This window comes from Pseudochaenichthys georgianus, chromosome 21, assembly GCF_902827115.2.
Source record: "Pseudochaenichthys georgianus chromosome 21, fPseGeo1.2, whole genome shotgun sequence".
Taxonomy (NCBI): Eukaryota; Metazoa; Chordata; class Actinopteri; order Perciformes; family Channichthyidae; genus Pseudochaenichthys; species Pseudochaenichthys georgianus.
Window position 1 is genome coordinate 3,416,433 of NC_047523.1, and position 25,329 is coordinate 3,441,761.

The window sequence follows — 25,329 nt, forward strand, 5'->3', positions numbered from 1 at the left end:
AATAGGTGTGCTATATAGGTGTGTATAACCCTTTCTCCTGTCTGTTACTCCCTCTTTCAGCACAAGAACCAGAGGGGGATTCAATGGAGCCTGAATACCTGCACTGAGACCCTCACCCTGCACCCTGAGTCTCAACTGTTTTTCAAGCCTTTCCCTGTTTTTTTTTGTATTAAACAAAACATTAAGCTTTCCCAATGGTGTGGTTTTCGTTTTGTGAAAAAGTGCAAATGCAGTGTTTGTATATAAATCACATATTCTTTTGCTGTTGGTCGTGAAATTGCTCCTGCTTCCTCCGCTCTGTGTCAGTGGGGAAGCCGTACATTCGTACTCCTTTCTCGGAGCGATTTGAGCATCCCCAGGCAGCACAGCAAACCATGGTGGCGACTAGGAGGCAGCACAGCAAACCAGGACAACACGGAGGAAAAGGCACCGACAAACTGCATGATATGCTATTCAATGTTTATTGAATTCCATGTATTTGCAATGGATGTTCCTAAAGCAACACATTTAACATCATCATCATCATCATCATCATCATCATCATCATCATCATCATCATCATCATCATGCTGCTGCTGCTGCTAGTCCTTTGATAGTCACCTGTCGGTCTCCTGTCCTTTCTGAAAGCCATAAAGATGACATTAGTCATTTAGATAATTTGTGTCCTCAATTACCAGGGGATTACTGAAACTACCATACATTTAAGAAATTAATCTAATCTGAATTTTAAAGCATTACTTTAGATCCCCTCCCGCTAAATATATCAATAAACATTAGAATGTGATGCTCCTGACTACCATACAAGTTTAAGAAGATAATATTGGTTTTAAAGAATTCAAAGCTATAAATAAACAGCAACTAGTTGTTCACACTAATCCTAATATTATCACTTAATATTAGCAAATTAAAAATTAAAACATATTGATGTAAATACATACACATAGCGATTTGTTGTATAAATATTGCAAATCAAAACCTTTATTCACTAATAATTACCAAAAATCGTAGTTCTATCTCCTGTTATCATTGCATTCACATTGCCCGCCATGAACTTCCGGGGAACGATCCTCGTTTACATGAACCACGTGACGATAACCGTTTTTGGACTTCCGTTGTCGTAACTCTTCTTTTATATGGCTCTGGTTCCACCTTGTCACTACCCGATCCGTCACCCTACCCGATCGGTTCTGCGCATGTGCGAGATGGTCCGGAAGTCCGGACGGCAACCCAAGATGGACACTTGACACAGTGGCTTTTAGCAAAGCTCAAAAAGAAAAACCGAGAGAGATGAGTTATTGTTATTACAACGTGACTTCACTATTATTTAACAACTCTTTTTATTGGGTTCTTTTATTTGGGGTTAAGTACATTGTCAGAATAAGTGAGAAATAGATTTAACTTCTGTTAGACAGCTATCATACTGAATAAATATTTACTGTGAATGTATGCAAAAATGTATGGCATATGGCTGTCTAACAGAAGTTAAATTCATTCCTCACTTATTCTGACAATGTACTTAACCCCAAATAAAAGAACCCAATAAAAAGAGTTGTTAAATAATAGTGAAGTCACGTTGTAATAACAATAACTCATCTCTCTCGAGTTTTCTTTTTGAGCTTTGCTAAAAGCCACTGTGTCAAGTGTCCATCTGGTGTTCCCGTCCGGAGTTGTCCAACATGGCGGACCCTCTCGCACATGCGCAGAACCGATCGGGTAGGGTGACGCATCGGGTAGTGACAGACATAGATATATATAAACACTAGATGACTCACCCGCGCTGCTGGCCAATTGAGACCGACGTTGCCACTTGGCCGCCGTCTTGCTACAGGCAGTTCTCTCATTCATAACATTATGGTTTACTATTTAAATAACCATAGCTTGCTCAATTTTCAACCAATTTTCAAACGGTTTGGTTTTTTATAAACATCAAAGATGTAGTTATGATACTGCATACTTATAATTATGGACTTTCATATGAAAATAACATTAATCAGATAAAGCAATAGCTATACACACACACACACACACACACACACACACACACACACACACACACACACACACACACACACACACACACACACACACACACACACACACACACACACACACACACACACAAGGTATTTATATTAAATATTTGCCGGTGTATATATTTCCATTTATTTTATTATATTGTTAATATTTCAAATAAATTATAAAATTAAAATACATTTATATTTTATATATAAAAATCGGTCTCATGTTACCACTCTGTAAGCCAAGAGTTGTTAATTTAGCAATGCCTTAGCTTTAAGAACAGGGACACAACTAATGACAATAGCATATGTTGGTATATTATTTAGATATTCACACCTTTATCAGAAGAACCAAACCAACATAAAATGTGCTCACAGACAGGCCAGTTCTGTCTAATTTATCACAATTATTTTTGACATGAGATCTTCATATCATCCTAGTTTTGTATTTAGTTTCTAGATTTGTAAACAAATCCAGAACCTTTGAAATATGTTATTGAAAAAAGACCAAGAATAATATAAACTGTACCATGTGTCCTTTTGTGTCCTTCTGTAGTCCATTTGTGGTCTGTCTTGTCTCACCCCGGCTGATATATCACAAAATCCACTGTTTAAATTGTTCCCTATATTGCCCCTATGCAATATAGGGAACAATTTAAACATAAACTATCCTATGTGTCCTTGGGTGTTATGAAAGGCGGCCCCCCAAAATAAATGTATTATTATTATTAAGAAGAACACATGGCACACCAACAATCAATCACCGTCCAGCCTCAGCTTTGGTATTCTTTCACAACCATGTTATGGGTTTATTAGACTGAGCAAACATAAACATATGTGGGGAACATAGTGCTGCGTCTCCTGCCAGCTCCTCACTCCTGAAGTGCTCACTGCAGAGCAGTGTCCTGTCACAGGAAACAAAACCGCCCCTTCTTTGGGCGAGTTCCCACTGCCTCCTCCTCTCTTTGGTTTTGGGAAACCTTAAAAACATGAGAAAGGTAGCCAGATATATAAATTATTGTCAACATGTTCCTCCCTTCTTTCCTTTAACATTAAGGGTAGGACAAAAATACACACCGAAATTATCATATTTTTGGTATGTATGCATGTATGTATAGCCTACTTTAACAATAAGACAACCACACTAAGAGTAATAAAAAAGGTGTCCAATAGAAACATTAAATAATTGTGTAAAGAAATGGTAACAACATATTCTAAAGAGGCTGGGTCAACAACAATCTTGCAATACTATTATCTCACATAGCCCCACTGATCCTGTGTAGCAGGACTTGTAATGTACATATATCCACTAAGTAATTAACGATTATCCTAATTGTAGTCATAATATTGTCATATCTTACACGTGAAAGGTGATCCCACAGGTTCTTGTTTCCAGACTGCGGTGATTAGAGCATCCGTAGGCTGCACAAAAGTCCGGCATAGTCAGGTACTTCTGTAAACACAAAGCCAGCAAATTCCTGTATCATAATGCAAGATGTTTTTAACAAGCCAAACCACTTGGAAGAAATCATGTGTAACTTAAGTTGTGTTGAAAGAAAGAGCAGTTCTGCCTCTCCCACTGGTGGAGTTGTGGGTCAACTTTGTAATACTGGGTCTCACTGACAGCCTCTTGTTATTAGCCAGCTAATAAATACAACCACATACACAAAGAAAAGCTGCAATTTCAACATGTCCAAGCATCCTGTATCATAGCCATGCTAATCATGTTTATAATAAACCAAACCGTGTGTAAATCAGTCAAGATTTCAGTGAGTTAAGAGTATTTTTGTGCAGATCACTCACCTGACAACAGCTACCATAACGCGAATCAGAGTAACTGTTGACTGTAGCAAGATGGCGGCCGGTCAGCTACGCTGGAAAATCTCCCATGAGCCATCTAGTGTTTATATCTACAGTCTATGGTTTATATATATCTATGGTGACAGATGGCTCACACGCGCTGCTGGCCAATGGAGACCGACGTTGCCACTTGGCCGCCATCTTGCTACAGGCAGTGCTCTCATTCATAACATTATGGTTTACTATTTAAATAACCATAGCTTGCTCAATCTTCAACCGATTTTCAAACGGTTTGGTTTTTTATAAACATCAAAGATGTAGTTATGATACTGCATACTTATAATCATGGACTTTCATATGAAAATAACATTAATCAGATAAAGCAATAGCTATACACACACACAAGGTATTTATATTAAATATTTGCCGGTGTATATATTTCCATTTATTTTATTATATTGTCAATATTTAAAATAAATTATAAATAAATTATAAAATTAAAATACATTTATATTTTATATATAAAAATCGGTCTCATGTTACCACTCTGTAAGCCAAGAGTTGTTAATTGAGCAATGCCTTAGCTTGAAGAACAGGGACACAACTAATGACAATAGCATATGTTGGTATATTATTTAGATATTCACACCTTTATCAGAAGAACCAAACCAACACAAAATGTGCTCACAGACAGGCCAGTTCTGTCTAATTTATCACAATTATTTTTGACATGAGATCTTCATATCATCCTAGTTTTGTATTTAGTTTCTAGATTTGTAAACAAATCCAGAACCTTTGAAATATGTTATTGAAAAAAGACCAAGAATAATATAAACTGTACCATATGTCCTTCTGTAGTCCATTTGTGGTTTGTCTTGACTCACCCCGGCTGATATATCACAACATCCACTGTTTAAATTGTTCCCTATATTGCCCTATGCCCCTGTAAGGTGTCCTTGGGTGTTATGAAAGGCGGCCCCCCAACATAAATGTATTATTATTATTAAGAAGAACAACTTGGTGTGGTGTGGAGGGGATGTAGGAAGCAGGAGCAGGTGGGGAGAGATGGGGCTTCAAGGTTCAAGGTTATTTGTTTTAAATGTGTCTTGCACACAATAAAATAAAATACAGTATACCACAAAACCAATAAGACACACAGTGACACATGGCACACTAACAATCAATCATCGTCCAGCCTCAGCTTTGGTATTCTTTCACAACCATGTTATGGGTTTATTAGACTGAGCAAACATAAACATATGTGGTGATCCCACGGGTTCTTGTTTGCAGACAGCGGCGATTGGAGCATCCGTAGGCTGCACAAAAGTCCGGCATAGTCAGGTATTTCTGTAAACACAAAGCCAGCAAATTCCTGTATCATAATGCAAGATGTTTTTAACAAGCCAAACCACTTGGAAGAAATCATGTGTAACTTAAGTTATGTTGAAAAGAAAGAGCAGTTCTGCCTCTCCCACTGGTGTAAAGTTGCTGGGTGAACTTTGTAATAATAGGTCTCACTGACAGCCTCTTGTTATTAGCCAGCTAATAAATACAACCACATACACAAAGAAAAGCTGCAATTTCAACATGTCCAAGCATCCTGTATCATAGCCATGCTAATAATGTTTATAATAAACCAAACCGTTTGTAAATCAGTCAAGATTTCAGCGAGTTAAGAGTATTTTTGTGCAGATCACTCACCTTACAACAGCTACCATAACGCGAATCAGAGTAACTGTTGACTGTAGCAAGATGGCGGCCAGTCAGCTACGCTGGAAAATCTCCCATGAGCCATCTAGTGTTTATAAAAAAAATAAAAAAATAAAACTTTCAAGATGGCTGAGTGAGAAGCAGCAACGTTGCAGGCTCGTAAAAAAAGTTTAGATTTGAGTCCTTGACTGCAAAACTGACAGGCAATAGCTTATTCATGATACACTTTAAGTTATTATAGAAATAATCACAATTTACTTTAACTCTTCAGTTACCAACACTTTTGACATAAAGTGCCTGCTAGCATGACCGACCACGATTACAACTTAAAAGTTCTCCATGAGGCGTGTGACGACTCGGATATTGAGGACATGGAAGCGGACAACTCTAAGGGACACAAAATAAATTGGGACCACACACCAACTAAAGGACCGAATCCAAAGAAATCAAAGGTTCATGGCGAAACACAAATGGCAGAGGATAGCAGCAGCACCATTCTCCAGGCAATACAAGTCTTATCCGGAAAAATGGATGAACAGACAGAGCTGTTAAAAAAGTTTGAAAAACGCACTGAAGCAGCTAAAGAAAATAAGAAAGACATTTCTGCTCTTCAGAAAAAGTTTGATGATCTTCTGAAAGATAACACTTTACTACGTAAGTCTGGCGAGGAGCAAGCCCGCTACAAACGGAGGTGGAATCTGAGGATGAATGGTCTGCCTGAAAAAGAAGGAGAAAACACAAGAGAAGCTGTGATCGGGATGCTCACAAGAGTTGTTCCGCTGTCTGTGGAAAAGCTGCGTGACTCAGTAGACACTGTCCATCGGCTGGGTATGAAGGGTAATGCAGCTACTTCCAACAACACACCGAGGTCAATCACCATTCAGTTCGGGATGAGGACTGTTCGTGACGAGATCTGGAAAAAGTCCAAAGATGCGAGAGTCTGCAGCGAGATGCACATTCGTTTCAAAGAGGATTTCTCCAAGGAGGACCGGGAGGCTCGCTCCAAGCTTTGGCCACTGGTCCAAGAAGCCAGGAAAAAGGGGAAGAGAGCTTTTCTGAAGGAAGGCTTCGCGCTGATTGACAACAAAAGAGTGGACCCGGAATACCGTGAAAAACACCGCAGTAATTAACTGGAGAGACAGGGAGCAGGTTTTCGGTCCTCAGTAGGTATGCTGAAGTTTTCAGTGTTTATTTTTATGTTTTTAGGATTGGACATGTCTCAGGTTATATTCAAAATGTTGTGAGCTATTGCACTAAATATGTTTGTTAAGGGCTACGTTACTCACTCCTGCGCATCGATATAGCATTCCTTTGCGCATTTTCTTAAGGTTTCTATCTTTGCTCTTTCAATGTTATCGTTCATATCCTTAAATGCTAGGGGGCTAAAAAACAATGTGAAACGTAAGGCAATTTTTCTTTTTTGTAAGGAACAAAAGGCAAATTGTGTTTTTCTGCAAGAAACTCATTCTGCAGAGGCAGATACTAAGTTCTGGAAAGTACAATGGGGAGACAACATTTTTTTTCAGCCATGGAACATCACATTCGGCTGGAGTGATGATTTTATTTAACAGGTTACCTGGAAATATAATTGACCACAGGAGTGATACAAACGGTCATTGGCTAATGGTTGTGACTGATGTTAATGGGACTAATTACATACTGGTGTGTGTTTATGGATATAACAGAAAGATTAAAAACAATAATTTTCTTTCAATCTTGTGCCAAAAATTAGAGGAATGGAAATTACTTTATATGACTGATAAGATTATAATCGGAGGGGATTTTAATGTAGTTCCTGATGAGTGGTTGGATCGTCTTCCTTTAAGGGGACATTGTCATAATTGTAATGATTCTATTATTCACTTGGCCTCTAAACTTAATTTAACTGATGTTGGGAGAATAAATAATCCCTCAAAGTCACAATATACCTGGTTTAACTCTTCTAACAATGGTCAGTGTTCTAGGCTCGATTATTGGTTAATCTCTACTAGTTTAACTGATAATGTCTCAAAGTGTGACATTTCAGCATCACCTCTGACTGATCACTGTGTCATCTCTTTGTCCTTTTTACAATGCAACTTCAGTCCCAATCTTAAACCTATATGGAAATTCAATAATAGTTTTTTGGAGAATGCAGATTTTTGTAAAAAGATCAAACAACTGATAAAAGAATCTCTGGCTTTGGATATGTCATCTCTCAGTAAATGGGAATGGTTTAAATTTAGTGTGAGACAGATTGCGATAAATTCCAGTAAATACTCCTCTAGATTAAAGAAACAAAAACAACAAGAGATGACAAGTGAAATTAATAATTTATGCCTTAAAGCTGAGTTATCATTGGATGAGCAAATTAAACTGAACAATTTACAAACTCAATTAGACAATATGTATTTGGAAAAAGCTAAGGGCGCTTTTATTCGTTCGAGAGCCCGATGGATTGAGCAAGGAGAGAAAAACACTTCTTATTTCTTCAATCTTGAAAAGCAAAGACAAGTGAAAAAGAAAATCACAAAACTGAGTGTTAATGTCACTATTGAAAATCAAGACCAGATAAACGAAGAAATTAGACTTTTTTATAGCAATTTATATAACTCAAAGTTTTCTAAAGAAAACTGTGATAACTTTTTTAGTAAAATTACAGAATTCAAAAAGACAATAGATGATCCTTTTAAACAGTATATGGACGATCGACTAAAAGTTGAAGAATTAGATAGTGCATTACTGCAAATGTCTGGTGGCAAATCACCAGGGCTGGACGGTATAACCATAGAGTTCTACAAATATTTTTGGGCAGATGTGCGAAAAATGCTTTATAAGGCTTTCACAGATTGCATTTCAGCAGGAAACCTTTCGCCAACCATGAAACATGGCCTTATTACCTTAATTCCAAAACCAAATAAAAATAATCTTTTGTTGGATAATTGGAGACCTATTACCCTACTATGTAATGATTACAAACTGTTAGCACATGTTTATGCTAACAGGTTAAACTCAGGTCTGAATCAACTAGTAGATGAATGTCAATCAGCCTTTATTAAGGGCAGAAGTATTCATAACCATACCAGACTGATACTGGATATGCTCGATTACCAGGAGTTTATTGATACTGAAGGTCTCGTATTATTTCTGGATTTTTATAAGGCTTTTGATACTGTTGAACATTCCTTTTTAATGGAAACTCTAACATTTCTGGGTTTTGGTGAACATTTCTGCAACATAATTAGGATGCTCTATTCGGACATAGATAGTTCTGTATCTTTGAACCCTGGAATGAGCCCTAGGTTTAAGGTTTTACGTGGTATTCGACAGGGTTGCCCTATTTCCCCAAAATTATTTATTCTGACCACCCAAGTTTTAACAACGCTTATTATAAAGAATCACAAAATATTAGGCATTACCCTCTTTGACAAAGAATTTTAAATTAGTCAATTCGCGGATGACACATCCATTTTCCTAAAGAATAAATCCATGGTAAAGGAAACTCTTAACACAATTTCAATTTTTTCAAAAGCATCAGGGTTATCTCTTAATCTTTCAAAATGTGAATTACTCCCTATCCATTCATGTGATGATTCCGTTATTGACTCTATTAGAGTGGTACCTGAAGTGAAATATTTAGGAATAACATTATCTAAAAATTATATCAGGAGAGAAGATCTTAATATTTGTAACCGTATCACAGATATGAAGAAATCTCTCAGTCGTTGGTTAACTAGAGATCTTACTATTTTTGGCAGAGTTCTTCTTACTAAAGCAGAAGGTATATCTAGACTGATTTATCCATGCCACTCATGTTTTGTCTCTTCGGACAATATTAAAAAAACCAACTCAATTATTTTCCAATTCTTGTGGAGAAATAAAACTCACTACATTAAAAAGTCACAGCTTGTTAAAGAATATGATAAAGGCGGAATTAAAGCTTTAGACTTTGAATCAATGATTGGAACAATTAAAATAAAATGGTTGAAAGCTTTTTTGTCCCAGCCAGAATCCATGTGGTTCCATATTCCAAAGGCCATATTTAAACGTCTAGGAGGGTTTGATTTTCTTTTAAAATGTGATTTTGAGGTTAATAAGATTCCGACCAAATTGTCAAATTTTCATAAGCAGATACTTCATTATTGGAAAATGATATTTACCCACAATTTTTCTCCTCATGGATCTACTTTATGGAACAATAGAGTGATTATTATAAACAGAAAATCCTTGTTTAGGAGTGATTGGTATGAGAGGGGTATTTTGTTTGTTAGTGATTTACTAGATTGCAATGGTAAACTGCTAGATGTTTTGGCTTTTTCAACGAAATACAATATAACGTGTACTGCTAAAGATTATAACAAAATCTGTAAAGCAATTCCTCTACCACTTATTGAAATGATTCATAATACTTTACTGTACTCAAATGTTGTATCAGTTTTACCTAATTTGGAATTTATTGGCGATACTCTTAAGAATAACAAATCTATTAATGCTTCTTTGAAATCCCACTTTTTTCACAATTTGAACAGAGGCTTATTTCCACAAGGGACCGATTTAGACACTTTATCTGTAATGGAAAAAGCTCTCACTTATTTTATAAAATGGCCTATTTCTCCTAAAGCAAAAGAAACTCATTTTAAAATTGTTCATAAAATCTACCCGGTTTCTACTTTTTTAAATTCAAGATTTAAATTTGAAGTGGAACCATGTTCCTTTTGTAATCTATCTGATGAATCGTTGGAACATTTATTTTTCTCATGCCCTTTTTCCAAATTGTTTTGTTCGAATGTGAGAGATTGGTTGTTACTTAAATTAACAAACATTCCGGCCTTCAAAATATATCACATTTTATATTATATGGATAATTTGGATTCTCCCATATCTGATTTGGTAAATATAATTATTATTTTGGGTAAATATCATTTACATTGTAGTAAATGGAGAGGAGGCAAGCCCTCCTTTCACTGTTTCATAAATGAGTTCAAGTACTTTTTTCTGTCCCTTAGGAAAATACAATCTTGTAACATGTCTATAAAGATTTGCAATGACATTTCCAAATGGTTATTATTTTAAGTAAGCTTAATGCCTCTCAAATGTTTTTGTGCCTTTATGCTTTTTTCTCTCCCCCTGGCTCTTATTGGATGTATTTTTTTTGTCTTATTGTGAATGGATGTCTTGCACTTATGTTGATAAGTTGATGATATCCTCACCGAAAAATCTAGTGTTTATATATATCTATGGGTGTCACTACCCGATCCGTCACCCTGCCCGATCGGTTCTGCGCATGTGCGAGAGGGTCCGCCATGTTGGACAACTCCGGACGGCAACACCAGATGGACACTTGACACAGTGGCTTTTAGCAAAGCTCAAAAAGAAAACTCGAGAGAGATGAGTTATTGTTATTACAATGTGACTTCACTATTATTTAACAACTCTTTTTATTGGGTTCTTTTATTTGGGGTTAAGTACATTGTCAGAATAAGTGAGGAATGAATTTAACTTCTGTTAGACAGCCATATGCCATACATTTTTGCATACATTCACAGTAAATATTTATTCAGTATGATAGCTGTCTAACAGAAGTTAAATCTATTTCTCACTTATTCTGACAATGTACTTAACCCCAAATAAAAGAACCCAATAAAAAGAGTTGTTAAATAATAGTGAAGTCACATTGTAATAACAATAACTCATCTCTCTCGGTTTTTCTTTTTGAGCTTTGCTAAAAGCCACTGTGTCAAGTGTCCATCTGGTGTTGCCGTCCGGACTTCCGGACCATCTCGCACATGCGCAGAACCGATCGGGTAGGGTGACGGATCGGGTCATAGATATATATAAACACTAGATGGCTCATGGGAGATTTTCCAGCGTAGCTGACCGGCCGCCATCTTGCTACAGTCAACAGTTACTCTGATTCGCGTTATGGTAGCTGTTGTCAGGTGAGTGATCTGCACAAAAATACTCTTAACTCACTGAAATCTTGACTGATTTACAAACGGTTTGGTTTATTATAAACATGATTAGCATGGCTATGATACAGGATGCTTGGACATGTTGACATTGCAGCTTTTCTTTGTGTATATGGTTGTATTTATTAGCTGGCTAATAACAAGAGGCTGTCAGTGAGACCTAGTATTACAAAGTTGACCCACAACTCCACCAGTGGGAGAGGCAGAACTGCTCTTTCTTTCAACACAACTTAAGTTACACATGATTTCTTCCAAGTGGTTTGGCTTGTTAAAAACATCTTGCATTATGATACAGGAATTTGCTGGCTTTGTGTTTACAGAAGTACCTGACTATGCCGGACTTTTGTGCAGCCTACGGATGCTCTAATCACCGCAGTCTGGAAACAAGAACCCGTGGGATCACCTTTCACGTGTAAGATATGACAATATTATGACTACAATTAGGATAATCGTTAATTACTTAGTGGATGTATGTACATTACAAGTCCTGCTACACAGGATCAGTGGGGCTATGTGAGATAATAGTATTGCAAGATTGTTGTTGACCCAGCCTCTTTAGAATATGTTGTTACCATTTCTTTACACAATTATTTAATGTTTCTATTGGACACCTTTTTTATTACTCTTAGTGTGGTTGTCTTATTCTTAAAGTAGGCTATACATACATGCATACATACCAAAAATATGATAATTTCGGTGTGTATTTTTGTCCTACCCTTAATGTTAAAGGAAAGAAGGGAGGAACATGTTGACAATAATTTATATATCTGGCTACCTTTCTCATGTTTTTAAGGTTTCCCAAAACCAAAGAGAGGAGGAGGCAGTGGGAACTCGCCCAAAGAAGGGACGGTTTTGTTTCCTGTGACAGGACACTGCTCTGCAGTGAGCACTTCAGGAGTGAGGAGCTGGCAGGAGACGCAGCACTATGTTCCCCACATATGTTTATGTTTGCTCAGTCTAATAAACCCATAACATGGTTGTGAAAGAATACCAAAGCTGAGGCTGGACGGTGATTGATTGTTGGTGTGCCATGTGTTCTTCTTAATAATAATAATACATTTATTTTGGGGGGCCGCCTTTCATAACACCCAAGGACACATAGGATAGTTTATGTTTAAATTGTTCCCTATATTGCATAGGGGCAATATAGGGAACAATTTAAAGAGTGGATTTTGTGATATATCAGCCGGGGTGAGTCAAGACAAACCACAAATGGACTACAGAAGGACACAAAAGGACACATGGTACAGTTTATATTATTCTTGGTCTTTTTTCAATAACATATTTCAAAGGTTCTGGATTTGTTTACAAATCTAGAAACTAAATACAAAACTAGGATGATATGAAGATCTCATGTCAAAAATAATTGTGATAAATTAGACAGAACTGGCCTGTCTGTGAGCACATTTTATGTTGGTTTGGTTCTTCTGATAAAGGTGTGAATATCTAAATAATATACCAACATATGCTATTGTCATTAGTTGTGTCCCTGTTCTTAAAGCTAAGGCATTGCTAAATTAACAACTCTTGCCTTACAGAGTGGTAACACGAGACCGATTTTTATATATAAAATATAAATGTATTTTAATTTTATAATTTATTTGAAATATTAACAATATAATAAAATAAATGGAAATATATACACCGGCAAATATTTAATATAAATACCTTGTGTGTGTGTATAGCTATTGCTTTATCTGATTAATGTTATTTTCATATGAAAGTCCATGATTATAAGTATGCAGTATCATAACTACATCTTTGATGTTTAGAAAAAACCAAACCTTTTGAAAATTGAGCAAGCTATGGTTATTTAAATAGTAAACCATAATGTTATGAATGAGAGAACTGCCTGTAGCAAGATGGCGGCCAAGTGGCAACGTCGGTCTCCATTGACCAGCAGCGCGTGTGAGCCATCTAGTGTTTATATATATCTATGGATCGGGTAGTGACACCATCTAGTGCAGGGGTCGGCAACAGGCGGACCGCGGTCCGGATCCGGACCCAGACGCCGACCTATACAGACCCGGAGCTATAATCAATACATTAATAGGGGATTTTTCGGCGCCTCCCGCTTTTTTAACACTGATTTTGGTGACTTGTGTAATTCGTGGAGAACCGAAGAGTTTTCGTTTTGGGGGTGGGGGGGGGAGTGAGTCAGTCCGACAGACGGACAACTTCTCACTTCAAAAAAGAAGAAGAAATCTAGACCGCAAAAATAATTAAACAAGTGAGTACCTGTTTTTCCTGGCCAAGGACAGGTTCATGAACACAACACAAGCGTAACGTGTCTTCACGTGGTATATGTCTCGTCTGAAAGGAGTGCTGAGCACCGGAACGCTGCTCCAGCCCTTAAAATATTGCAGTACCCATAAGGAGCCGTACACATGCCGCAGTGTTTGCGTGGCTGTGTCTTTAGTTGTAAGCACAGTGGCGATCTGTTGTTATTAGCATCTGGTTAGCTAGCTATGCTAACGAATTTAAAGAGCTTTTCTACAACCAGGTGGAAGAGAGCTATCTCCTGAGAGGCTCAAATAACCTCAGCTCAGTGAGGTTAAGGCACACCTTGATATGATCATTATAGTTATTAATGAGACTAAATGAAAAACAGGTATAAAATACTATATGACAGCAACAAAAAAGTTGTTAAAAATAACAAGAATAGAGTTTAAAAGGGGAGTGATTTGTAAAATATCCAAAAAGGAAAATATGCTACAGTTCTGTTTCATATGGGTGTTGAAAGATGTATCCATAGATCTCTTAATGTTGCTCTCAAAGTGCACTACATTGATGCATTTAACTTCAATATTTAAACATTACACATATCCACAGTATTTAAGTAATGTTAATTGACAATAAATATTGTTGTTTTTGAATTGTACTTTCTTTATTTGATTGGCATGGTTGATTACATGCAGACGTTGATAAAGCTACAGGTCACTTCAATATATATCACACTAATTCATGAAGCAACTTAGACATTTTGATGTTCCGGACCTTTGCATGGGGAGATTTTCTCTAACTGGACCTCGTTGCATTTTAGTTGAAGACCCCTGATCTAGTGTTTATATATATCTATGGTGGAGTTGTCCTGAGAGTGGAGGTCTGCACCGGAACTGTCCTGAGAGTGGAGGTCTGCAGGCAGACCCCTCTCGTGTAATGAAGGTGCAAACGGGAACTTTATTTGAGAGCAGCTAAGGTCATGTTGTCCGGTTGCAGTCCGGGAAGAAGAGAGTGAAGTCAGGAGGGCACATATATAGTAAACACACATAACATGTCCATGTAGGCACAATGGCCCCAACTGTAGTTCCATGTATGAATTATGTCCCAGTGTATTAATAGGTGGTCACCACAAGCCATTGATTCATAAATAAATAAATAATTTCGTGCGTAGCATAACAGATATCAGGTATCCGTCCAGTTGTACTGACTGCTGCTGTTTAATCAGAGTTGGTCCTCCTCACCAGTAGAGAGCGCTGCGCCCGGCTCACACTGAACATACCACAGGCAGACCATCCTGCCCTCTCGTTGGGTGTTACCACATGGGCCAGCGGATGAGGACACCAACGTGGTTCACAGAGAGCAGACTGACGGAGTTGTTTTTATTCCACATCATATGTGTGGTATCTTTGATTATTAGAAATGACTGAAACTAAAGCAGAAACGGCTCCAAAGCCCGCCAAACAGCTGCTGGCTCTGAATCCCAAACAAGAGTCCGAGTTCAAGAAGAAGGTGCAGGAGGCGAAGAAGAACAAATCCAGCAAGGTGGGTTCCGAGGAGCCGTGGCCCTGCTGACACGAGGCTGCTGTGGCTCCTTCACTCTACACTGTCTAATTCCATTTACATGTAACAGGTGTTACGACACATTTCGTACCCGTGGGATAAAGTTGTGCCCTAATTTAATATTTCCGCTATGGAACTGACGTTGGCTCTTTTACCATGTTTAAACAGTATTGATGGTGCTGTTTTAGATACATGTGTTTCATAATTGCTTCTTCGTTATGTAGCACACATTAAGTCCGGCACTGCGAAAGTTGTTAGTATTTCTTGTATAAGATGGCTTCATAGTAACATTAGGCCTCATGTTTGGACGAGGTCCCACATTTTGATAAATGCAGAAGCAGAAACACTACTCTTCGGCCCTTCCTAAACATTCTAAATATGTTACAAAGGGTTATTCGGCTCCAAAGCTATAATGAGCTCCTACATGATATGACTATATCAATACTATACAGAATACAAAAAAACATGTATGATTTTTATTTTTGACTTAAAGCGTTTGAATACATTAGTCAAAATGTCAACATGACACACAATGTCACTTCCTCCAAAAAAAGATATTGATGTATACAGATATATTTATTTTGGAACAACAGAGTTGATGAAATATGGTTGTATTATATAATAATCCCCACTCACGCAAGAGAAAAATAAGTATTTGTCATCCATTTGAGTGTCTTTTTTCTGGGTATTTTGAAAGAGGCAAACTGACTACACGTGTAGAAATGTTGATTTCTAACAATTAGTATCTTTGCCCTCTTGTTTATTTTATTATATCATTCATATGTATGTTTTTGTCTACAGGAGAGCCATTTGGCCCCTGGAGTGGTTTATGTGGGTCACCTTCCTCACGGGCTGTTCGAGCCTCAGCTCAAACCTTACTTCGAACAGTTCGGGAAAGTCCTGAGGCTGCGGCTGTCCAGGAGTAAAAAGGTAAAACGGATGAAAAGTACAAACACAAAGTCTGATTCAGGGCATTTTATTTATTGAGCATTCACAAGATATTTTTAAGATTGGTAACTTATGTTTAGAGGTTTATCTGCTATGTTTGTTGTTTGAGATGTTGTCTGACAGGAGTGTTTGCTGCAGAATGTTGGCTCGGTCTGAAAATGATCTCAGGTCAAACAGTGACCTGAGATCAGATAACTGAGCCTACAGTGTCCGGCACATGAAGCTTATTTCCTGCTCATACATTGGCAGAGCGATAAAACCCATGTGCCAACAAAAGCTTTGCATTTATCTCCAATATTGAATCGGTAAATGGAAACGCATCTCCAAGATACGCCCACTGGCCTTGATCTAAAGTATGTGAATGCTGTGAAACTATTGCTGTGATATTCACCTCTCGCTCGTCTGCTTATCTCAGACAGGTGGCAGCAAAGGCTATGCGTTCATCGAGTTTGATTGTGATGAAGTTGCCAAAATTGTTGCAGAGACCATGAACAATTACCTCATGGGAGAGAGACTCATCAAATGTGAGTATTGCTCATGTACAATTCTTAAAATGACCAGCATGATTGAGATGGTGGACCTCCATTCTTTTAGATTCTCTCAGTTTGCTGAATGACATTTTAGAGTTTGAAGTTGCAGAATGTTGGCTCGGTCTGAAAATGATCTCCGGTGAAACGGTGACCTGAGGTCAGATAACTGAGCCTAAAGTGTCCGGCACATGAAGCTTATTTCCTGCTCATACATTGGCAGAGCGATAAAACCCATGTGCCAACAAAAGCTTTGAATAATCGACAGTATTTAATCATTCCAAGGAAATCAATTTGAAAATAGGAAGTCCGATTGGCTTTGATGAATATGTGTGCTGGGAAACTCTTAAATTGTGTTCACCCGTGTTGGAGTCGGTTAGGATGTACCTAGTAGATCATGTCGTTGCCATGCTGGTCAAATGTCAATCTGGAATTATAGTATGAAATGTTCTTTTTATTTTTTTCAAGATCTCTTTACAGTAAAGATATTATCTCTTGCGCTTTTTCCAATGTACACACGGTGAATGTAAATTGTATGTTGTTGCTTGGCAGGTCACGTGGTGCCCCCAGAGAAGGTGCATGAGAAGATGTTTGTTGGCTCTCAGAAGGTATTTAAAAAGCCCTCATTGCCTGCTGTATCGCGCTACAACAAGACGCACACAGAGGAGGAGGTCACCAAGATGAAGGACAAACTGCTGCGGAAAGAAGCAAAGCTCCGCAAGAGAATCGCAGCACATGGCATCGACTACGACTTCCCTGGATTTGTGAGTGTTTAAGATTGGCATAGTAACTTATGCTTGTTATTTTGTATTTCTCTTAGCTTGTAAAGTAAAAGTACTCATTTAATACCGGCCCAGAACTGACCGGACATTTTCTGTTAAGAGTCAAATCTGTACATCATTGTAGAGCTACCCTTCTAGTGTCCATACATGTGTTGGCATCATGTTAACCTTCAGTGTTCTCTCTTTCTTTTCCAGGCTGCCCAGGTGCCTAAGAAGAAAAAGTCCTCCGATTCCCTGGATGCCTCTACGCTTAGTAATGTAAGGCTGACACTAATATTATATTCTAAGAACATTACAGTGGCACAGTCTGAAAATGAACCCAGGTGTAACAGTGATCTGGGTTCAGATAACTGTGCCTACAGTACTGTGGTGCATTTAAGCTTATTGCATGTCTCCTGGTGACTGTGTGATAAAACCCTTGTACCAACATACTGTATGAACTCTGTGAAATCAAAGTTCCCCTCTCTACCAGAAAGAGCATCTTGTTATTGTATTCATGTATTGCACACACTACACACTGCCTTACATCCAGATAATGAAAACATAAGAGATGTTCAGGAGAAGTCAAACAGCAGGACTCGACTTAAGAAGAATACTAACAATAGCAAAGACATCATTCAGCAAAATCCAATTCATCCAGCAGAAAAATGTAATGGCGGAAAGAAAGAGATGTGGACATCAATATATATGCTGCATCGGGGGGGCTAATAGGTCCATTGCCAGGGCAGTGCGGGTAGATGGCAGCCATTTGAAATCTCTCCGTTCATATGATCCGGTCTGTATCCGCCTACAGCGCGCTTAGTGCCGCAGGAGCGCTACAGGAAAAAACCCATCTTTTTTCATTCGGTTCCACACTCATGCCGCCTTTCCCATGCTGAAATCCACTGTTGTCGATGAGCCTATTGTTCAGCAACGACGCCGGTGCTGAGTCAAATAAAACGTTTCCAATTGCTTTCTGCGCAGAGAGAGAACACACATCTCCATACAGATAGAGCACGATATACGATAATGAAACGGCTTTGTTGAAAAACTTTGAATATATCAAACTATCCATATTTTATGAATATAAAGGTCCCATGTCATGGCCATTTCTACTGATCATAATTCTATTGTTGAGGTCTACTAGAACAGATTTACATTGTTCACTGGTTTCTCACAGCATCTCTGTATATCATGTGTATTCACTCTGTCCTAAACGGCTTGTTGGAGCTCCTAACCCCCCCACCCCCCTCCCTGTGAGCCCAGTGTGTTCTGATTGGTCAGCTCGCCCACTCTGTTCTGATGAGTCCACCACCGTTACAGCGGAACATCAGTGATTATGTGTTACCATGGCGTTAGCAACCAGGAAATGACACCAGTAATGACAAACAGATGAGAATGCTGCGTGGGGTCTGGGTGCCGTGTTGGGGGGGACGTTGCGCGGCTCGCTGCTGCGAGGAGGGGACAGTGTGAGCTGGGTTCATTCATTCATTCTATTCAACAGAGAAGCACCCATGGAAATGTCTTTGTCTCCAACATGTGATTAGGCTAATGCAGGGTCACTTTTATGCTAATGAGTTCCTCTCCCATTTCAGGACGCCACCCCCGTGTGCACCCCCTCCGTCCTGGAGAGGAGGAAGTCCACGTTCAACGACGATGATGCAGATGACGAGATCGTCATTAGGATGCCGGCTGTAGACAAAGACGAGGAGGGCTCATCCTCAGAGGAAGAGCATGAGGACTCTGAGAGCGAGGAGCCTGCTGAAGAGAAGGCAGAGTGACGTGCTCCGTCACTGTGGACTTGGTTCTCTGGCTCTATACATCAGGATCATCTTTGTACTGTGATCAGATGTCATAGTCCGTCTTTCAGTATGTGGAAGTCACCATACATGAGAGAAAGGCGTTCGCATGAAGGGTTCCACCATTATAATTGGTATTACATCAGAGTGACCAATGGAGGGGCCTGCAGCATGGTCACATGAGCCTGGGTAATGGACAGTTGTGAAAGGACTTTCCTATGCCTTACAGGGCAAATACTTTTCTGTTTGCTTTATGCACACTTGTCTAGAAGCGTGGTTCAATTTGTAATATGTAAACTATGATCTTTAAAAATAAATGATGTAATAATGTACTCTGGAGCAGTCCTTCTGCACTTGCATACACAAGGGCACTGCTATAAGCCTTTTAATGCAGCAGGAAGAGCATGTGCAGAATGATGGATGAGTCCATTTGCTGCTCATTGTTCTGCTTACTTGTATCCAGTGTAGGAAAAGTATTAAGATCCTTTACTACAGTAAAAATACTAATACCTAACTGAAAATGTACTTACCGTTTATAGTACTGCATTGGAAACCTTGAGCCAAAGTATGCATGTATGATAGGCAACATTTTCTTAAAGTGAAGTATGGATTGTGCAGTAAATTGATCTTTCTTGCTGTGCTATGGAAACCATGTTTTAGAAAGTCAACTCCTCAAGTTTCTCAGAAAAACAGCTGCTCTGAAGATTTTATTAAGCTTCAATTCAAGGACAATTCTCAACACATAAAAGGATCTCCTTATCCTTCAGTTCATCACAAACATTCCAAATCAACCCAAATGGCAACATGCTTTCACTGGACACAAAAGGTGTCACCTGAAAGTAAAAATGTAAACATAAAAATAGATGTACGACTGAAAAGTACAGTCATATCATAAAAGTACTTGGTTACATTCCACCACTGCTATTTGGCTTTTATCTATGCAACAGTTAGGCTTTTTTTGTGGAAACTTCCATTGTATCGTATTACATTTAGAGACACATGTCCAGTAGGTGTCGCTAGAGGTCAGTTATTCACATCCATGACATCGACAGGATCTTTTTGCATTGCCATGCGACAAGTGCCAACATCATCCCTGTATCCACTGCGCATGCGCACGACGATCCCATTCTTGTCCTGCAGGCAGCATTCCGGGTGGAGAGAGTGAGTGAGAGAAAGAGAAAGACAGAAGAGATTTCAGGCCGTACACTGTATATGTACAGTAAGACAAACGAGCTGTATGCCCCAACACACCGCGGCGTCTAAGCAGGATATGGTAAGTAGAAAAATGAACGTTGTGAGCACACCTCGCCTCCTTGTCACCTTTTCTCCTCTTTGTGCTGCCTGTCTGAACTGACGTTTCATTGAAAGGAAGGGCTTCGCTAGGGGCTAGCTTTAGCTTTGATTCCTCACAGACAGTACACACCTACTGTCTGCTACAGTAGAAAGGCTGGCTAAATGAGTTAGAGAAAAACAAAGAAAATGAATGTTTCAGAGCCACAGGGGAGAATGACAGGGCAAGCTTTTGTTTAGCGTTAGCAGTATGTAGCTGTCACTGCGCTCCTTCGGGTTGGCACCGCTAGCAGTGATGGTCAGGTTGTGAGCTAGCAGGAGCTTAGCTAGCGTTGTATAAAAAAAAGGTGTGCGTGTGCGCGTGGCAATATAGACACCAAGCATTGTGTGACCAGGATGAGAGAGTAGGTCTGGTTCATATTGGACAAGAGGATTATAATCAATGTTAGGGGAAATACATGTTGGCAGTTAGAGATTCATAAATATGGACCTATTACATTGTTAGGAACATGTATTAGAGCACACAGTACACATACATACCATTTTCAGTCATATATCTTGTAATGATATCGACAATAATGATGTTATAATAAAAATTCCCTTTAATATTGTGAATTATATTGTCATTGCAATATCAGTCATCATAATAACAAGTTATGGTGTCCACATTGTGCTGCTCTACTCTCACACTGTCATCATTGCACACAGTGATGTACAACATCTTCAGCTACATGCCCAATACGTCATTTCCTTTATTACATGTAGCATTATAACATATTTATTTTCAACGATAACAAGACATTTGTTTCCTTCTTTTCCACATACACAAACATATGTCAAGAAAGAAAGGGACAACACACTTTATAGAAATAAACAAATGAAAAAGACTCATTAATAGTCCCTATGTACATTCCATGTGGTTGTACTGCGTCTCCCCGCAACGTGTATCTTTGTTGTCTTTGCTAATGAATAACAAATACATTCAACACAACTATTGTTGCTAACTCATTGAAAGGGAAACTTCTAACACCAATTATTGTTTCAACAATATGATTGCACGAAAAGAACAAATGAGTTATGTCTCAAAGAAGGTGATAGTTTGGTGAATGTAGCCTGTGTAACTGCTTCAAGCGTGCAGCTCTGACTCTCAGCTCCCGGACAGAGGCCCTCATCTGATGGAGGTTGATGAAGCACTCCTTTCTGCTTAGATAATGTCGCTACACAAAAGGCCTGGGGTTATTTCAAGAGAAGAAGTGCAGTGAGCTTATGATCGAGCCGTTTGGAACTGGAGCAAGTAAACAGTAACCTCCTTGTGTCTTTGCCGCTGACGCCTCTCCGCCCTGTGTTTCTACAGTGGCAGTGGGCTGTCAGAGATTTAGGAGTGTTGTTTGGTTGTGGGATTAATACAGAGTGTTGATTTGACTGGTCATTTTGTTTTGGAATGTTAATTTCCCTTTAATGTTTGATTATATTCCAGAAAGGATCTGTGTTATTTGAGCAGCGCTGGCTATAACTCATCAGTGTCTGGTACTGTGTGGCTTTTTAGTCCATACTACTTACTGTTATTGTAGAATATCATTTCTGTTGTGGACAAGAAGAGTCCATATACCTTTGGCGATATCATGTATAACACGGGGTTCCCTTTTATAACACTTTGTGCTTAACGCTGGGAAATAAAATGAGTGATGAATTGTTCCAGGAGTAATCAATAATGAAGGGACTTCCTAATGAATGTAATGTCCCCTGTCCTTTCTGCCCCACTAGGGCTCTCCAGGGCAGATCCCGGGACAAGACATGGAGCTCTAAACCAGCCCTCTCCATCCATCTCCATTTGCTGCCTTGCACACTGCTCTCCAAAACCACCTCTTCTACCCCTGCTATAGCGGTTTGGCTCCGACTCGTCAAAGAGAGAAAAGAGGGGAGAAAAAGCCAAGTGGGAGGGAGTAGGACACTTTCCCCAGCTGCTGTCCAGACACACACATGCTGCATTGCTGCCATTCCCCAAGCCCTGCTCCATCCATCCCTAGGGCACGGCCACTAGCTCGCTAGCTAGCTAGCTAGCACTTGGCACAAAGACGAGGCCTGTCCTCGGGGATACAAATACAAGCAGACTGTGTACCCTTGCTGATTTATTTGTTGTCCCTTTTCCGGGTCACCCAGCCGGACAGTGGTTAACTGGGGCTCTTTTTGTTTAGCTGTCAATCCCACTGCTTTGAGCAGTGGACGATTGCTGGTAGCCAGTCAGTCAGTCAGTCAGTCACTTAGTCAGTCAGTCAGTCAGTCAGTCAGTCACTTAGTCAGTCAGTCACTTAGTCAGTCAGTCACTTAGTCAGTCAGTCAGTCAGTCAGTCAGTCACTTAGTCAGTCAGTCACTAAGTCAGTCAGTCACTAAGTCAGTCACTAAGTCAGTCAGTCAGTCACTTAGTCAGTCAGTCAGTCAGTCAGTCAGTCAGTCAGTCAGTCAGTCAGTCAGTCAGTCAGTCAGTCAGTCAGTCAGTCAGTCAGTCAGTCAGTCAGTCAGTCAGTCACTAAGTCAGTCAGTCACTTAGTCAGTCAGTCAGTCAGTCAGTCAGTCAGTCACTAAGTCAGTCAGTCAGTCAGTCACTAAGTCAGTCAGTCAGTCAGTCAGTCACTAAGTCAGTCAGTCACTTAGTCAGTCAGTCAGTCAGTCAGTCAGTCAGTCAGTCACTAAGTCAGTCAGTCACTGAGTCAGTCAGTCACTAAGTCAGTCAGTCACTTAGTCAGTCAGTCAGTCAGTCAGTCAGTCACTAAGTCAGTCAGTCACTTAGTCAGTCAGTCAGTCAGTCACTTAGTCAGTCAGTCAGTCACTAAGTCAGTCAGTCACTTAGTCACTAAGTCAGTCAGTCACTAAGTCAGTCAGTCACTAAGTCAGTCAGTCACTTAGTCAGTCAGTCAGTCACTAAGTCAGTCAGTCACTTAGTCAGTCAGTCACTTAGTCAGTCAGTCACTAAGTCAGTCAGTCACTAAGTCAGTCAGTCACTTAGTCAGTCAGTCAGTCACTTAGTCAGTCAGTCAGTCAGTCAGTCAGTCAGTCAGTCACTAAGTCAGTCAGTCACTTAGTCAGTCAGTCAGTCAGCCAGTCACTAAGTCAGTCAGTCACTTAGTCAGTCAGTCACTTAGTCAGTCAGTCACTAAGTCAGTCAGTCACTAAGTCAGTCAGTCACTTAGTCAGTCAGTCAGTCAGTCACTTAGTCAGTCAGTCACTTAGTCAGTCAGTCACTAAGTCAGTCAGTCACTTAGTCAGTCAGTCAGTCAGTCAGTCAGTCAGTCAGTCAGTTAGTCACTAAGTCAGTCAGTCACTTAGTCAGTCAGTCACCTTGTCAGGCAGACTGAGGGGTTGGTTATCCCAGAAGAGCATGATGGAGCCCAGCATGGAGAACTGCCTGACCCAGGTCCTGCAGAAGGACATGGGCCGCCGGCTGCAGGTGGGGCAGGAGGTCATTGATTATATTCTGGACAAGGAGAAGTCCCATGACCTGGAGCAGGACCAGACAGGGCTGGACAAGATGATCGACGGCATCGCCAGCACCTGGGTCAACTGCAGCAACTTCAAGGTGAGCTGCACTGACATGGAGGTAGTACACAATGGACAGGTAAAGGAAGGAGTCCTAAGACCTGGGAATGAGTCAGCATTTGACCTCTATTGGTTCCTTCAATGTCAACATGGTTTTAGTTAGATGCCTGACATTTAGATTTAGAAAGAGATTTTCATGTTTTTTTCTAAAACGTAAACTACGTGAGTAATTACCACTGGAGCTTCTATGTGTCATCAAAACAGAGGTTGCTAACAAGTGGCTGAATGAGACTGCTAAACGTCACCCTGTTGAATAACGCAGCCACGATTGATTTTGTAAAGAGCTTAATGTAAGCGATTGCATTTATCCATCAAAAATGATAAAAAGTGGTGTTACTGTTAATATGTGACAAGTTTCCTGCTAAATAAAACGTGTAAGTATCATAAACGCGCATTTGCCAAAGATCTTACTTCCTTAATCCTTTTGTTGGAAGGAGCCCTAGACGGCGGGTCGGCCTAAGAACTGCGTCCTCACTGCACCACTGTATAGCTTCCCACACACCTGCTGCTACTCTACTTTCTCCTTCACTGAGCCAAAAGCATGGACCACGCATTTGCATTCTGATTTACACGGAAGTACAGCACCAAGCTCTCTTGGTCAACTTCTTATCCTTCTAATTGACAACTCAGTTCCGCCGTTTGAATTGTTGCTATGCCTTCAGTTGATACGTATATCAGTCAGTAAGATGTGGTCTGTTTTCAGCAGGGCAGAACATGGCAGCTTTCTCCACATAATATGCGTTGGAATGAAATACAGCAACTTGAAAACATCTTTGCTGAAGTGTAAGATTTTAGCAGAATTCTTGTCTTTGTTTGGACTGCACTTCCATATCATTGTACGGTCATATAATGGCTGTTTGTTGAAGCAGCAATCTCCAGTTGTTCAGTTTGTGTGACCCTGTGTGCAACAAAAGCAAACATGTTCTCATGGAAAGGCACATGACATTATTATTTCCCTGTGCTCTAGAGCAGGCCCACATTCTTCTTCTCTGATTGATTGTGCTTTATTTTGGATTTGAATCTAGGGCAACATTTACCCTGACCCTGGCTGTGAAAACACCAGCCGTTCTTCCAGTGCCCCGGCCACAGGTTGCTCTCTCTGTTAGAACATAGTGTTTTCTAAAGCTCTGATTTAATGTCAGGATATGCT

At 39.6% G+C, this 25,329-nt stretch overlaps 2 protein-coding genes, 3 long non-coding RNA genes and 3 other non-coding genes across 18 annotated transcripts in view; 6 read left to right on the plus strand and 2 right to left on the minus strand.

Annotated features, from left to right (window-relative positions):
• Positions 1–2,778: 2,778 nt before the first annotated feature.
• LOC139435979 (uncharacterized) lies at positions 2,779–4,172 on the minus strand. The gene is made up of 3 exons (XR_011645186.1): positions 3,822–4,172; positions 3,380–3,471; positions 2,779–2,998 (listed from the first exon to the last, which is right to left on the minus strand). It is a non-coding gene; the product is annotated as an uncharacterized lncRNA (long non-coding RNA).
• An 846-nt stretch (positions 4,173–5,018) lies between these two features.
• Positions 5,019–6,694, minus strand: LOC139435980 (uncharacterized). The gene is made up of 3 exons (XR_011645187.1): positions 6,295–6,694; positions 5,520–5,613; positions 5,019–5,165 (listed from the first exon to the last, which is right to left on the minus strand). It is a non-coding gene; the product is annotated as an uncharacterized lncRNA (long non-coding RNA).
• Positions 6,695–11,275: 4,581 nt separating this feature from the next.
• Positions 11,276–12,489, plus strand: LOC117466299 (uncharacterized). The gene is made up of 3 exons (XR_011645185.1): positions 11,276–11,446; positions 11,797–11,888; positions 12,270–12,489. It is a non-coding gene; the product is annotated as an uncharacterized lncRNA (long non-coding RNA).
• A 2,505-nt stretch (positions 12,490–14,994) lies between these two features.
• nifk (nucleolar protein interacting with the FHA domain of MKI67) lies at positions 14,995–19,626 on the plus strand. The gene is made up of 6 exons (XM_034110694.2): positions 14,995–15,241; positions 16,061–16,189; positions 16,623–16,731; positions 17,287–17,498; positions 17,712–17,774; positions 19,091–19,626. Exons 1-6 carry the CDS (start codon positions 15,119–15,121, stop codon positions 19,274–19,276), a joined length of 822 nt encoding a protein of 273 aa, XP_033966585.1. The 5' UTR covers positions 14,995–15,118; the 3' UTR covers positions 19,277–19,626.
• Positions 16,355–16,483, plus strand: LOC117467153 (small nucleolar RNA ACA64). The gene has a single exon (XR_004554357.1). It is a non-coding gene; the product is annotated as a small nucleolar RNA ACA64 (small nucleolar RNA).
• LOC117467154 (small nucleolar RNA ACA64) lies at positions 16,856–16,984 on the plus strand. Its single transcript, XR_004554358.1, has one exon. It is a non-coding gene; the product is annotated as a small nucleolar RNA ACA64 (small nucleolar RNA).
• LOC117467155 (small nucleolar RNA ACA64) lies at positions 17,819–17,948 on the plus strand. Its single transcript, XR_004554359.1, has one exon. It is a non-coding gene; the product is annotated as a small nucleolar RNA ACA64 (small nucleolar RNA).
• A 3,974-nt stretch (positions 19,627–23,600) lies between the features above and the next one.
• Positions 23,601–25,329, plus strand: part of clasp1a (cytoplasmic linker associated protein 1a) — a 113,839-nt gene continuing 112,110 nt past the window's right edge. For 6 of the 11 annotated variants that reach the window (XM_071206991.1, XM_034110698.2, XM_071206993.1 and 3 more), the window contains exon 1: positions 23,602–24,159. In XM_071206991.1, coding sequence (XP_071063092.1) covers positions 23,962–24,159 — 198 coding nt within the window. In that variant the 5' untranslated portion in view covers positions 23,602–23,961. Of the gene's footprint in view, positions 24,160–25,329 lie in introns of all 11 variants that reach the window. The other 5 variants (XM_034110700.2, XM_034110702.2, XM_071206996.1 and 2 more) reach the window with 2 other exon arrangements.